The 15,419-nt window shown below is 40.9% G+C and overlaps 2 protein-coding genes across 2 annotated transcripts in view; both read right to left on the bottom strand.

Moving 5' to 3' along the window:
• LOC123965871 (metalloproteinase inhibitor 2-like) overlaps positions 1-4,241 on the bottom strand; it is a 7,689-nt gene extending 3,448 nt beyond the window's left edge. The window contains exon 1 of the mRNA XM_046042201.1: positions 3,926-4,241. Coding sequence (XP_045898157.1) covers positions 3,926-4,055 — 130 coding nt within the window. The 5' untranslated portion in view covers positions 4,056-4,241. The remainder of the gene's footprint in view (positions 1-3,925) is intronic.
• An 8,026-nt stretch (positions 4,242-12,267) lies between these two features.
• Positions 12,268-15,419, bottom strand: LOC123963398 (galectin-3-binding protein A-like). Its single transcript, XM_046040236.1, has 6 exons — positions 15,282-15,419; positions 14,832-14,936; positions 14,405-14,608; positions 14,135-14,269; positions 13,694-13,985; positions 12,268-13,566 (listed from the first exon to the last, which is right to left on the bottom strand). The coding sequence occupies exons 2-6, from the start codon at positions 14,914-14,916 to the stop codon at positions 12,468-12,470; spliced, it is 1,815 nt and encodes a 604-aa protein (XP_045896192.1). The 5' UTR covers positions 14,917-14,936; positions 15,282-15,419; the 3' UTR covers positions 12,268-12,467.

Here is a 15,419-nt window from a genome sequence, read left to right as displayed (position 1 = left end):
GGGGGGGGGGGGGGGGGGGGGGGGGGGGGGGGGGGGGGGGGGGGGTCCGTTTGCAGCCAGGAAAATGTGCAAAATACTGAGTTGTGCAAGCTGTGTCCTTTTTTTGTGACCTGCAGAGCTGCTGTAAAGTAGCACAACCAGACACATAGCCTACTGACAAACCAGCTGCACACACTACAGGCACGATTTAGAATGACAAACTGCCCGAGTGGAAATGATTCTGGTCTACAAACAAATCACAAACTCCTTTAAAACACATGCAGCGAATAGTGCTGAGAAAACTCTCCAACTTCTCTGGCTACAGAGTGGATTAGTGGTAATCCCCTTCTCCTGAGTGAGCAGAATCACACACAGATCACTTCTACCAGCGTAAAGTAGGACAGGTGAAAAAAGAACAAACACTGAAATGTAGGGCTTATGTGACTGATATATATCATTTGAGCATTTGGGCTTTAAAACTACTTTACAAGGGTTAACTCTTTAAATGGCGTTCAACATCATAAAAACAGACTATATTTGATACCAATCGTTAACAGATTATAATGATTTTAAATGTTAGAGATGTTTTCTCCCATTCATTATTTTGCAGAACATCCACATTCCAGCTGTTTCAGTAATAAGTAATAATCAATAATAATAAGTAATAATCAATAAATCAATCAATAAAAACAAGCTGTTATTTTGCCAAGCCCCCTCCACTGAAGCCCTAATCATGATCCATAAGTTAATACTTGGGGTGGTACAGTGTGTGTTTAACGCCTCTAGCTGAAGTAATTTAGAAATATCACTTAGTTTTCTGTGCCAATACACAATGTGGGCCTAATTCTCACAGGACATGACGGCGTTTACTGGAACAGGCTGACCAAGCCCTTTTAAAAATCATACGTTTCAGAAAAGCTGGGAATAAAAGGAGAAAAAAGAGAAAAAAGCAACCATCTCTAGTTACTCAAACAATAAACACATTAATTTGTGTGTAGTATTGTGGCCAGGGGAGTGCTTTAAAAAACAAGGAGACAAAGAGAAGAAAGCAGATGCATGTCATGTAATTGCAGGGCCTGTACATCCATTTTTTCTCCCAAGAAGCCACAAAGTGGTCAGACTTTGAGTGAGAAAAACTGGTCTACAAATTCAAACTGACTCCTCGGCTCATCCTCTCCAAGGAAGCACGGATTCAAGCCACCATTATTAATTTGTTTACTTTTAAAAATGGAATTTCATGGTGTTTGACACCTCCGTCATCCCGTCAGTGTCAAAATAAGCTAATAGTTTGTCTTTCCAGCACCACATTTTTACTGTTTACTTGACATTTGGATGTTTTCTCCTCCCTCCACTTGTGGATTTCACATGACGACACAGATGACCAAGTTTCTTTGCTTCAGTGAATGAACCTGCTGGACAGATCCAATGCAATGCGTTATCACCGGTGACACCGGGGTTTTGAAGTAGCTGTTGGTGAGCGCATGCACACGTTCAGTCTAGTTTTAATGCCAGCTCTGTTTACACAGCTTGCAGCACAGGGCTGTGTTTATACCGGAAGTCACATTAAAGCTAGATTCTTCTTTCAAGATCTCCGACAACTTGGCTTCCTTCTTCACAAATGGCGGCACAAGTACACTCTACAATCACCAAGAATTGTGAAAGCAACGGCAAATAGATAATGACCGCAGCATATGACCGCCCAGAAATTCCTCTGCCTCGGCCAAAGACCCAAGGGATGGATTTCAATTTATGAGGAGGGAATTTTTTGTTCCTGCTCTGTCTGTCAAGATAAATGGAACTAACTACATGTTTACAACTATAGCTGGGCTAGTATTTTGTTTTGTTAGATTGGAATGGAGGAAAAAACTAAGCCAGGCTCTAGTAAAATACAAATATATGGTCAACTAGGAGCAGAGGTGGAAAGTAACCATTTAAAACTAGTCTGACTTTCAGATGAATGTCTCTACTCTGCTACCTACTTATACTAAATCTATACTTTTACCCTTTTCTCTTCAGTGTGTCTTGACTTTGCCCCCTACAAAGAGAATGAAGTACAGTGGGTCATCTTCAAAAACAGACGCTACAAGGGCCCCAGTGATGCAATGACCTCACCCAAATATGTTGTTTTTACACTCTGCAAACTTGCACTTCCCAATTTTCAAGATTTTCACTTGAGACACTAAAACTTAAGTTTGCCACTCGTGTTCTTGGGTAATTTTCCATATGGCTCCAGACACTCTAACTGACTATGTCTGGGCAACTTAAGTAATACTTTCACTTCAGTAAACTGTCTGAAACTAAGTAGGGGGTTCCTCAACTGTGCAGTAACAGCATCGAAATACCACACAAATTATTACTATACTACATGCTAATAGTGTATTTTATCCAGATAACTTTAATTATAAACACAAATGTCAATCGCCTACAGTTCAGAGGAGAGAAGACCAGAAACTAAAATAAAAATGTTTCAACTAAACTTAAAAAAGGAGTAAAGGTAGACCAAGCAATGGCAGATAATGACCTTCATTTTGAACGCAGTATCTCATCACGTTGCAATGTCTGCCACCCATTCATTTTCTGTGTAGCAGCCACTGGCTATAGTCTACATGCCAAGAACATCACATGTCATTAATTCTGTCTATGTGGCATTTTAAAAGTAAGACTACTGTAGTAGTAGTAGTAGTAGTAGGCTAGTATACCCTATAACCTTTGTAGTAGTTCGACCCACATAAAATTAAAATTCTCTGCATTCTCTCTCTCTGTATCTTACATTATCTACCTGGCTGCATTTGAAATCATCTTAATGAAAAAGGTTAAAATAAAAATAAAAAACTGACTACCCTTTACAGTAAACTCCCCAGCGGGATAATGTGGTTTCTTCACCCTCCAGAGCCAAGGACTCCAATGGTAAAGGGAAACCTTTGAATAAGCCAGCTTCTGTATACATACCACACACACTGAGCCAGCTCGCAACGAAAAAAAAAGACCATCTGAAAACCCCAATTTAAATAGCCACACAAGCTGGTCACTGTTGAGACTCCCGTTAGCTCAAGGCCTAGATGTTGATGGCAGCAACAAGCAGCATTTTGTAACAGGTCAAATAAAAGGGAAAGTATCCGCATGGCCTTTGAGAAAGACAATTAAATTGCCATTTAGCAATCATTAAGGAAGTGCCTCATAAACCTGTTGGCAGGAATGATTTATTTTGCGTTAGCATTGCTTGCTCCACAGTTTACCCACCAGGACGAGTGGGAAATAGCCTACTACCTGCTTTCTTGTGAAACGTAACACTCCACAAATAATAGTTAAAGGAGTATGAATAACAAAAGAAAAACTCCATAACAAGGAAGATGTGATCAGATTGGATGCTTGCACTGAAAGGAAAGGCTTTTGTATGCAATCTATTTTTCTTTTAGTTGGGTAAAACCATGATTTACCATGGTGTTTTCTATATGTATGTATGCATGTGGGTATGTATTTCTCTATTTCTGCTGGTAAGATCTGGACCCTGAGTCTGTAATAAAGTTATTGATTTGATTTTAATCATAAAAACGGTTCATTTGAGCCTATTTTATATTTGGTGCCTAATTTATAGGCTACTGTGGAGTAAAATGCAGGCCAAAGAATATAGTTACAAAAATTTAAAAGATTTTTTAAAATGCCATAAAGTAGCCTACATTTCTGTCACTATAAAGACTCAAGAATATCAACAGATTGGTTAGAGAGAAAGAGAGGAAGGGAAGTGGAAAGAACAGAGACAAAAAATTCCATCCTCCTCCCCCTGTAATTGTAAACATAAGAGCAGGGCAAGTTTCCACTCTCAGCATTTACAGTTTATTTGTCAAAAAAGAAATAAATGAAATGATCCTCGACATCACACATTCCAACAAATAATAACCAAATGCTGCGTTGTAATAACTCATTTATACCCATCGAGTCAACTTACCGACGTCTGAGTTGCAAAATGCCTGCTGAGGATGCACTGGGGAGCAGCTGCAGGCTTCTGCTATTTCTTCCACTCGCCAAAGAAACAGGATGGCCAGGGTGACAAAGCGACTGTTCGCGGTCCAGGTCATCTTAGAAAAGTACGGTGTTTAATTTAAAGAGGTGAAAAGTGAAGGAAGTTGCGCAGTCGTGTGGGAATGATTCAAAAAAATTGTCCGCAGCTTCAACCGACGGTCCACTTGTCAAAGTATGAGATGCACAAGGCTTGAGAGGGAGTTCATTCCTGTGCGACTCCTCCAAAAATCTGTTTTCCACTACCGTCAGGAGCAGCCGCGTTTTATTACCCCAGGCTGGCAGCAGACTCCTCCCCCGCTGTGGTCTCAGCCACTGAGCACAGCAGCACTGTGGAGGTCAGGGGCTCCCGAAGTTTTCACATCCACCCGCCGTCCCGGTCAGCTTGTGTCACAATTCTGTTGCACGAGGATGCGGATGATTGCGCGTTAGGGGTGACACATACAGTAAATGTTAGGTCACTCATAACCACACACGCATGCATTTCCTTCCCTTCGTAACCATTTCCTCAAACCGTGACGTGACCTGTTACCTTTAAACTTCACCTTGAACTTTGCATAAACCATAATCTACAAATTCAATTTAGTTTTCATTAACTTAACCTATCATCAAAACTTAAAAAGAAAGAATCTGAAATTAGAAATGAAATTATCTTACTGTCTTTGTGAGTATAGGGTTGGGTCTCACAAAAGCAGCAGACATCTGTTTTGTGGTTTTGCCATTCATATTCAACATATTAAAGGAGAATCACCATGTTATTCCTGTAATTGCTTGTCTGGGGACAATGGATGTGCTCAGTTAAATTTATGGCAAAGTGGCTTGATGTTTGAGTTAAAGGAAAGGTCAGGGGGAGGTCATCAACATCAATAGGACTAATTTTCTGGAAGCCATGAACAGCCAGCAATACATTTAGAGGAATACTCTGATATTTTGGGAAATGTTTACCCTGTGTGTACGGTAAATATGATGCGCCAGACAACAAACAGCTTAGCTTAGAATATGCGCACAAAAAACAATGTTTAAAAATTACAACTTACGGTTTTGTGTTGGACTAACCAGTTACTTAGCTCTTCTTGCTGTAGCTGATATATTTAGCATGCAGATAAAAATTGGTATCAATCTTTTCAAATAAGTCTCTGCCAGAGAATGAATAAGTGAAGGGCTATTTCCCAAAATGTATTCCTTTAATTAACTGTTTGACTAGTAGCTGTGAGGGTGTAGGCTACCGCTGATCTCCATCCTAAGGTGGCAGTGGTAATAGTAACAATACAATACTTACAGTATTTTACAATACATGTAATATGATTACAGGTTAAACAATTTTCACAGTTGTGCTGTGATTTGTGTCCCTTTTTTCTTTGCGCTACTTGTTTACAATTTACAGAAACACTTGACTTGTATAAGACATTGCATGTTTTTTGTCATTGTTGAATTTTATATGTTTTTATATATATATTTTATTTTATTTTTTAAATCAGCTTATATGTTCTGTGTTTTGTTTGTTTTTACCTATCTTTGCTCAGTTTTCTTGTTCTTGATTTTTAGCTGTAGCCTTTGTCTAAATCTGAGCTACTTAAAACCAGAGTCAAACTCCTTATATGCGAACACATAGTTAAAGTAAAGCTGATTCTTATTCTGGTTTTGCAATGTAATACGTAGCCTACCTTTAACCTGCAATAACTGAATTTGTGTTGGGCCACTTGGGGACAGTACAAAAAATTAGTGAAAACAACATTGACATATCATCACCTTTTAAATCGACATGGAGAACTTGTTAGCAAACCATTGCCCATTTTCACACCCAACAGTTACTGAATAAAACTACTATTCATTTGGAGTCATGCTTCTGGCCACATGGTGAATCTCTTTTAGCTCTGTTTTTAGTCTCTACCAACTACTGAAGGACATGTCTGCCTTGTTAGCTGCTAAATGCTCCAGCAGCTATTTGCTAACTGTGTTTGTCTGGCAGCTAGTGCTGAGCAGGTACTGTACAGAAAACATTTGCCTTGTGTGACTGTAAACGACTCTATGAGACCACTGAGAGTGAACCAAAACAGTAAAGTTGCAGGCCGGACAGCTAAACAATAAGCTGAACTCACTAAAGCTCCATAAAGCCAAGGGGATAATTTTCTGTAGGTTCATCCCTACAAGCGACCCCTTTCACATCGTCATTTGATACATTGTTCTAAATATATCCATACCAACCATTAAAAACATATGCTAATAATTATTGACAGATGACAAAATACTGATGTGGGTCTTGTTGTGTAATCCTCAGCACAGTTGTCTGTGGTTTTAATTCAGTGAGAGTGTTAATGCATGCACAGTCACTTTCAGTAACTGTTAAAACACTGTTTGTAACAGATGAAAATACTGAGGAAAATGAAGGAGTGCCGGAGAAGAGAGAAGTGACATCATCCCCTTAAACTTAATAGATTCAATCTGGTGGCGATTCCCTCAGCGTAAGCTACCCAAACCCCTCCGCCCCTCTGTGAAAGAAACATTATGCTACAGTCAAATTCTTGAGTTGTTTCTCATCCCTTACTTATGCACAAAACTAGATGGCTCTTTTGTTGGAAATTTCACCACTGCAACACCACCTCAGGAAACTGAGGATCTCGAGAGTTTTGGGTTTGTGGCCTCCCGTGTTGGTTCTGGCTTAGAAGCGAGAGATCACAGTGAGGACATGGTGTGTTTGATGATTAGAGTTGATGATGAATAATGAAAAGGGCTGGAGAGAGAGAGAGAGAGAAAGAGAGAGAGAGAGAGTACTGTATCTGCTGTGGCCGCCTCACTCCCTGACATCATATTTGGCCACCGACTGTCGGCCTTCTGGCTACCCTGGCAAATATTTCCGCTCTTTTCCATAGTTGAGCATTTTTGCCTGGTTGCTTTTCCACAGGTCTCTGTTACTTGATGTCTGTGTAAAAAGAGGGAGGCATGGAGAGAGCGTAAGAGCAGAAAGGGAAAATGGGACAACCCTTTATCATCATCTTTGTAATGACTATCGTCCCCTGTATCTTTTTGCGGATGGAAACTTTGCACATTCATTAATTTTATCTTTCCCTTTAGCGTAGGAATGCCATCAGTCAGATAAAGAAAATGACCAAAATTGTCAGAAATTTTGCAAGCCAGTACGTTAACAAAAGACGTAACACAGACAACATGACATATGCTGAGTGTGGTCAACAGAAGTTAAGACGCGTGGAAGGAAGTGACACATCCAAGACCAAATGAGTAGAAATATGCTTCCTTCTCTTTCCACAGTTTACCCAAGGTATCAGAGGAACAGCAGACGCCTTCTCCTGGGCTAAGCCTGCCGCCCCCTCTCCAAACAGTCGGCTTCCTTTGCACTGAGATGCTGACTGATGTGGTGGGCTCTGCTCAGATCTTAGCCGTATCCCCGGCTCCTGAGCATATTTCAAATGACCTCACAGCATGACCATTCAGAGCTAGTTCCCACACTGCAACTCTCCCTTTAGAAAGAGGTTTTACTCGCCAGTTAAAATCTGGATTATTGTATCAACATTTGGTTTTAATTTGTTGAAAGAGGGCAGATTTGTCAAAGAAGTGCAATGTAAGCAGCCCCCTGTGTACATTACCCACTACAAACGGCAAAAGGGGCTTAGGAATGGCCTGAACCTCCATCCCTTAAATTATAGACTTACAAGGCCAGGAATACTCTCAAAAGGAAGTGCCTGGCAAGACAGAAAAAGAGGGTCCCATTTCGGGAACTGGTGGGTGCTGTGGCAGTGACCCACATCCTCTGACTCCGACCCCTTCTGCCCTGCTGCCTGCACACATCCCACATGACCTGACCACCACCTAGATTTTTCGTCTATCCACCCCCCCTGCTGCATGTCCACTCCCTCCTATTTACCATCTTTGTTTTGATGTGACCCAGCCACAGTCCAAGGGTAATTCCCATTATTTTCCATTCATCAGTGCGGCTATTCACATTTTATTGTTACAACGTGAGACAATGAATCAGTGTTTTCAGAAATTGCTTCAGGAGTAGGAGGAATAGGAGTAAAACATCTGCTCAAAAGACCGAAAAAGAAAACTTTTAAAATCACACCATAGAGTCCCGGGTCAAATGTCCTGAACTCTCATTGTGGTGTCACAATGTTACAGTTTACAGTTAGTCACCAGTCTAACAATGACAGTGGCTTGAGTTGGTTTCGGTGGAATTGTCGCCATCTGTAACTAATTTGTGTAGTTACAGGAACTTTCACTTTTACGTAATAGACCTGCAAAATAACATGTAAATTATTGTACAGTCATTTCTTCTACAGCACTACAATGGTGGCAGTCCATGACTAGGATGTCTAGGGTAGCACTTGATATGATGAACAATTCAAACTGTAGGTTGGTGATGTGAAAGTCTTTAACCTCTTCAACCCCTTCACCACATCTACTGTTCACTGAAAGATAGTTATGAAGTTGACCAAGACAGAAGAAAAGCATTAATTGAACTTTCTGGGTGGTTGGGGGCAACAAAACGTTCTGTAAAGACAACACAGACACTTATTATTTATTTATTATCAATTTGTTGTTGTCTTTTCATCAGAAATACATTATCTGCTACAGTCAGCTGTCCAGCTGACACAGAAAAACAGGGGGTTTTGGGCCCAAATGCACACACACAAGACAGAGGTATGCTTAGTGAGGTCTATTTGAACTAATGAGTGAACTCGCAGGTTAAGATAAAACTGGTGAAAAAAACACCAAGGTAACCCATAAACAAACAGGTGAGTAGTCCATGAGCCCAACAGAAAAACAGATCTTTATTTTTACACCTGGACTCTATCTTCACATATTCTCACACATACTCAGGTCGTCTGAAGTGCAAAAATATTCGTAAATATGTTGCAGCCACGGCTGCAGTGGCTGCAACATATTCCTGTGGGGCAATTGCGCCCGTCAAAATTATGTCCACAGAAGGTGCTTCTTTTTGCCACTGACAACATCATGGAAAGGATCCCTACGAGGAACACCCGGTGACACCTATTGTTTTCAACTAGAAACAGAAGTCTTGCACAAGGACAATTCTTGCTATGAAATCTTGTGAGAGGCGAGTTGGAAACGTGAGTCAGACTTGGAGAGAGGAGTTTGCTGTGTACATAGTGGAACGACTTTAATTCTTAACGTTACTCCAACACATTTGACTGTGTTTGATAATACAGCTGTGAAAAGTGGCATCTTTGGTTATTATTTGCACTTAAGAATCCCTGTCTTAAGACTTAACTTCCGCCATACATGAACACCATCTCGCTACTACGTTCCTTTTACACACATACAGCTCCCTTTATCTCTGAAGGAACTAATAGCTTGACTCTACTATGTGTGTGATATATGACTCAAAATGTCACACTTAATTTGTGTAATTCTTGTAAATTGTTATAATGGTTTATATGTTCTGGGTTTTTGTTGTTACAACACAATACGTTTTTTCTAACATAAGGGGAAAGTGGGAAATTTCAGGAGAGCATTGGATATCAAGCAATTAAATGAGATTGCCTCATTGTTCATAAAACCAGTAAAACAGAATTTCAAAATACTGGGGGGAACCAAACACACAAAGCATGTCATAGCATGTGGAGGCTAATTATTTGGTAGTTAAAATGACACAACAATGAAAACACAACCAGATATTACTCAGAGCAAACAAGTCTACCCAGTGATGAAATATCCAAACTTTCCCCCGTTCCATCCTGGTGATTACACTAAATTGTGCACACAAGATTACCTGTGAATGAATCACAGCTGCTATACATACTCTCCCATGTCCAACTAAACCATTGCTATGAGTTGGCACACCGTGAGTGTGTTTGGAGGAGGCGTCTGTGAATATACACAGTGATCATGTAATCTATGCAACTAGTCAATCATCATGTCACCGTTTGGTGCAGCCACACGTACACTCTTCTCAGAAGCCTCATGAGTCACTATGTGCTATATGTGTGTGTGTGTGTGTGTGCGCTTATCCCACCTGCCCAGGCATGTAGGCCTGCTCGTGTCAAAGTTTTACTGTCAGCTGTGTGAAGCAGAAATGCAGGAAGCGATGAAGACAGTCTGGTGTGTGGTGAAAACAATTGCTTGGGAAGATTCCGTGATTCATGAAGAGAAAACAACTATCATCCTTCATAAAATTCCTGTAAAACCAATGATGATGACGATGATGAATAAAGCTAACATGTCTGAAGTTGTGATGTGTGATGATAAATGTGACATTTAACAAATTTCACACAGAAAGAACTTTCAAATTTGAAGAATCAACACTGCATCAACAACATACTGATGGTCACACAAGAGTATGAGGCAGATAACTTTGTCAATTAAAGGAAAAAATCAACGTTTTTGGAGACATGCTTATTTGCAGTTATTCTGGCAGAGTTAGATCAGAAGATAGTAGTTTCCCTCTTAAGTATAGGGCTATAGTAAGTAGTCAGTTAGCTTATATTAGCACAAAGACTTAAAACTGGTAGCCCGGTCCTGTCTGAAGGTAACAGTAATTGTCTACCAGCACCTCTTAAGCTAACTAATTTACATTATATCTCATTTATTTTAATCCATACATAATGTAGAAATGACAATTTACAGGGGTTTCTGTGCCCTATTATTTCTTGCATTGCGGCACATAGCCTAACAGGTTTTACCCTTTGCTTTTTGTACAAATTAAACAAACCAAATATAGCACGTTAATTATTGATGTTTTGAGATGTTGACAAGTGGTGTTGTGCTAAGCTAGCTAATTAGCTTCTGGATGTAGCCTTATATTTAGCAGACAAACAAGAGTGATATTGATCTTATCATCTAACTCTCTGCCGGAAATATAAGCAGATTTTCCAAACTCTGTCAAAGTCTTTATTTGAGCTAGTTTTTCAATGACTTAACATAGGCCTTTTATTTCCTTTTTTCACTTGTGCACAGGGCTGGACTGGTAATCTGGTATACCGGGCAGGCCGATGCACCTTTGGGGATGGTGTAACATAAATTATTTATTTACAACTGTTTTTAAAAAACGGGCCAACGATCGGCCCATAAAGCACTGACAGCGGCCCATTGGGTAATTTTCTATACTGACATTGGGCTGGCCCAATCACATCTCTTACTAGCCCCACCTACTCTCTGTGTCTTGCATTGCGGCCAAAAAAATTCTTCAGACGGCTGCCGCTAAATGCGCAAAAACAACAGGCACAGGCACTTTAAGGAGTAAAAGAGCTCTGGTGGCCTCTGCCAGGCAGAGGAGGAGGCTTGTGTAAGTGAAACAGAGGGACAAAGTGACAAGGCCGAGTGAGAAAGAGAGCAGGAGGAGAGTTGAGGTGAAGCATGGAGTAGCTCAGCCTGTAGGGAGGGAGGGTCACTTACACTGGGGACATGTCCCCACCACTTTTTGCATTTGCAAAGCATTTGTTAAAAATGTTCTGAAAAATAATTTGAACCAAGAAATGTTGATCAATAAATAAAAATGCTATGAGAAAGGTTTATTTGCACTTAAGAAAACCTGCAATGCAATGTAAATATAAAAGAAACCTCTGCATTGTCCAAAAAAAGTAACTTAAGCAAAAAATAATAATAAGCTACTGATTACTGCATTATATTTTATAATATTTTTATATTGTGAATTGTCACCTGCCACCTGAATTCTGTGCTTCTCTTTATAAAAATAAAGACTTTTCCACCAAATTATGTGTTTAATGCTAAAAATCTGTTTTTGTAGTAGTCATGGACACCAATCTTGTACAAATCCATCACAGTGTTTCATCACACCCCTAATCTAATCTGACCCCTAAATGGAACAATGGTGTATTGGTGAGGGGAGTCCGACCAATTTTTGTGGGCCGCCTCGTCCAAAAATGCCACGGCCGATTTTCTGTCCCAGTCCATCCCTGCTCGTGCAAATACTCAAAGTAATGACATGAACCTTTCTCCTTCTGTGAGGTGGACAGAAGCAAAATGGCTGAGATCATGACAGCAGAAATTATGGGTTCACATCAAGATTCAGTACACTGGGATTAAACCTTAGGAGAGAGCTCACACGTAAAATATAGCATTTGGCCCAGAACTGAAACTTTCTGCACACGTCCAGGGGAGGGAAGCTATAAATCTGTCTGATGATTAAGTTTAACTTGGCCCTGTTTACACTTGTCATTTCATGAGACTCATATCTGGCACAACACCCAATGAGGATCAGTATTTTCTGTTGCTCTTGTGAAGGACACATGGGGTCTTTTATAAGAAAAGTGATGACACACACAGAAAAGGATCTAGAAATCACTCTTTATTTATTTGCTTGATATGAATTAAAGCACAGCCAACCAGGTGATACATGTGTAGCTAATCAACAAGAGATTAATGAAAAAAGAAAACTCACATGAATAATCTTGTGGTATCATTGCAATCTATTGAATAATAGGCAGACAAATTGATCAAATGTGAGGACTATTAAGCCTGGCTCTGATTCTGGATCAGACATACTGTGGTCTCACTACAAATTGGTAGGTGGTGTACTGGTCATCAGGACAGGGATAGGCAGAGACCTGGGTCTCATTCACAGCGATATAAGCCAGGTTGACTTTGAAGTCCTGAACCTGACAGATGTACTTGCCTTGGCAGACCAACAGGAGCCGGTTACGAAAGAGGATGTTGCTCTGCTGGGTGAGCTGGTTTTGGGGAAACAGCCTTGCCACAGGGAACGACTCGCACCTCAGACCTCGGTTTGAGCATTCACGTTGGCTCTTGAAGACGTTTGCCTCCCACTGAATCTTGTTGTCCTTAAAGAGCAGGCTGTTGTGGACAGGTGTGCTGAACAACTTGGTTGTTTGACCATATGGACTGACAGTGGGATAAAGATAACGATAGTCATAGCCATTTCTATAATATCCGTATGAACTATAGGGGGGTGGGACTGGATTTAATGGAGTTTTCGTTGAAGACCCAATAGCAGTGCTCCATGGTTTAGCGGTGTAGATTCTGGGCTGGTAATAATCACCTTCTGTATTGTACACGGAGTTGGACTGATTGCTAAAGAGCAGAACATTAAACTGGTATGCTTTCAACATGTTCTCACGATACATGTCCTTATGAGTGCTGTAGAGAGAAGAGCTGGACTCCAGATCATATAGTTTCTCAGCGGGGATCATGGGGAAACGAATGCGGCTCAACAGGTCAACCTGGGTTTCCAAACTGGTCGAGTTGCCCTTCTCTGTGATCCAGCTCTCCAAGGTCTGGAGCAGAAAATATTCATCTGGCACCACCAGGTCTGAGCGGGCTAGCAGGGCTCCAAGGAGCTCGACGGAAAGGCGGGTCCAAGCAGGAGACCTGGTCAGATTTTGGTAGTTCCAGGCCATATACTGAATACAGCTCTCCTGGAGGACAAAGTCCCCAGTTTCCTTTGCATATTCTGCAAGGGACACCTGGGTGTGAAATGAGGCGTCCTCTGGGAGGATTTTAGAGAACAGCCGGCCTGCGTCCTCCATTAGCTGCTTGACCCCAAACGTTGAAGCCATCCAGTGGAGGCACTGCACAGAGGAGAAGGTGACATCCATCTTGCGGGTGTATATGTACCTATTGAGAACCAGATTGTAGAATAATTATTTTTTTAAATGAAGATTAAGATTTTTAGTTTTTCCAGTGATTTTGCTTTACATGCTCACATAACACCCGGGTGATATTTATATGAATTTCAGGATACCTGATGAAGGAGGTGAAATATGGTTGGCAGGATTGGCTGACGTTGACTGTGACGTTCGTCTTCCCCTCTGAAACACTTAAGAGTGGGAATCGTGAGAGGATAATTTTGTGCGCACAAATCGTTGTCCCAACCACCTCCGGCGTCCCGTCCTCCTTCCTGTTTCCAGTTTCACTCTGAACTGAGATCAGGAAGTCGCAGCCATTCCCGCTGTCAAAGATCTGGCCAAGATCATCAGACAGGCCGATGCTGTGGTCCAGCGAATGTGTCGAATCAACCCTGGTCACGTTTTCGTCTGAAATCACAAGACATTGGGATGAACGTTTGATATAAAATGAGCATAAAGAGTAACGAGCAGTCATCACACAAAATTTTGATTTCTTTTTACTGGATCAGATGACATCATGCTTTCAATATAAAAGGAGAAAGAGTTTAGATACATACCGTCTGTTTCACAAATAACTCCAACATCCTCTTTGTGGGAGCAGTCAGTTACTCCCCAGCTTTTGAAAGCGCAAGCAGACAGATAGTTCTCTGTGCCTTTGCATGTCATATCATCCAGCCAAATAGGTCCAGACGCTATGAGGTAAAATGAAAGGCAACACATTTGTTACTTGGCACATTATGACGGTGTTAAACCTCAGTTCACAGCTCGTCAGTCATTACAAAACCTTCACTGCCCTCTGGTGGGGGGTAAATGGAAATAGAGGGCACCTTGTCCGTAGTCCTTCCCAATGACAACAGATTTGGCCCTGGGGAAGTGTAGCTGACGACACACCACCTGGGCCTCAGCCATGTCCCAGCCGTCGTCACACACTGTTCCCCATTTCCCTTCATGGTAGACTTCCACACGCCCCTCTGAAACACTCTGAGAGCCAGAGAGCCTCACGTCACCTTCCCGCAACTCAGGGTTTCTTTCTGTGTGCAAACAAAGGCGTAATCAAGGCCATGAGAGGTTATACAAACACTCAGAAACTGAATGAGCACAGCCAGAACAGATTTGTACATAGCACATAGTATAGGTATTGCCTAGTTTATTGTTCTACATCAAAAAAAATAGTACAGAATTATTGTATTGCTCTATAATTAAAATTTCAAGTCAAAATTTTAAGCATTTTATGAGTTGCTTCGGATGACTCACTGAATATGTCAAATTTGAATGCACTTCCAGAGACATGGAGAAGTAGCAGAGGCCACAGAGTGCACAGTTTTCGACATCCGAACATTTCCAACCGCCAGTGTAGGACTGTAACACAAACAGACGATGACAGCAATGTGAGAAATATGCTCTCTCTACTTTACTTTACAATGTAAGATTACGCTATGAATTATATTTATCTTAAACAAGAGCACAAAGAGTAGAACTGCATTATTTTGTTCTTTCTGCATATACATCTATAAATTTAATGCTTCAAAGGGTGAATATAAAACCACCACAGCTTTTGTCTGTACTTTAATGTGCCTTCATTAAGATGGAATACAATTTAAAATCTTTTCAAACTGATTATGCTATATGTGTGCAATAGAATTTAAACATCAAACTTAAAAGAAAAATTGTGCAAAATCCTTACATATAACAAAACCACATTACCTTCTCCCCTCTGGTTATAAAGAGCTGTTGTCCGAAAGCGTGCTTCTCTCTTTTGAACTGAGACAAAAACTCACTCCTGCTAAAACAGGGGGGTGGCAGCGGAATGTTTAAGTTCACTTCTCCACTCCTGCTGCTTTC

This window comes from Micropterus dolomieu, linkage group LG02 (assembly GCF_021292245.1).
Source record: "Micropterus dolomieu isolate WLL.071019.BEF.003 ecotype Adirondacks linkage group LG02, ASM2129224v1, whole genome shotgun sequence".
NCBI classification, from domain to species: Eukaryota; Metazoa; Chordata; class Actinopteri; order Centrarchiformes; family Centrarchidae; genus Micropterus; species Micropterus dolomieu.
Note: the sequence above shows the minus strand (reverse complement) of the source record. Positions and strands in the feature narration are given on the sequence as shown.

What these genes read in the sequence shown, in the direction of transcription:
- LOC123963398 (XM_046040236.1), bottom strand. Translation starts at nt 14,916, where the DNA reads ATGTTCGGATGTCGAAAACTGTGCACTCTGTGGCCTCTGCTACTTCTC. An exon ending in TGGGAAGGACTACGGACAAG is followed by an intron (nt 14,270 to 14,404) that starts GTGCCCTCTATT and finishes TTTACCTCATAG; the next exon opens with CGTCTGGACCTATTTGGCTG. An exon ending in TATTTCACCTCCTTCATCAG is followed by an intron (nt 13,567 to 13,693) that starts GTATCCTGAAAT and finishes GGTTCTCAATAG; the next exon opens with GTACATATACACCCGCAAGA.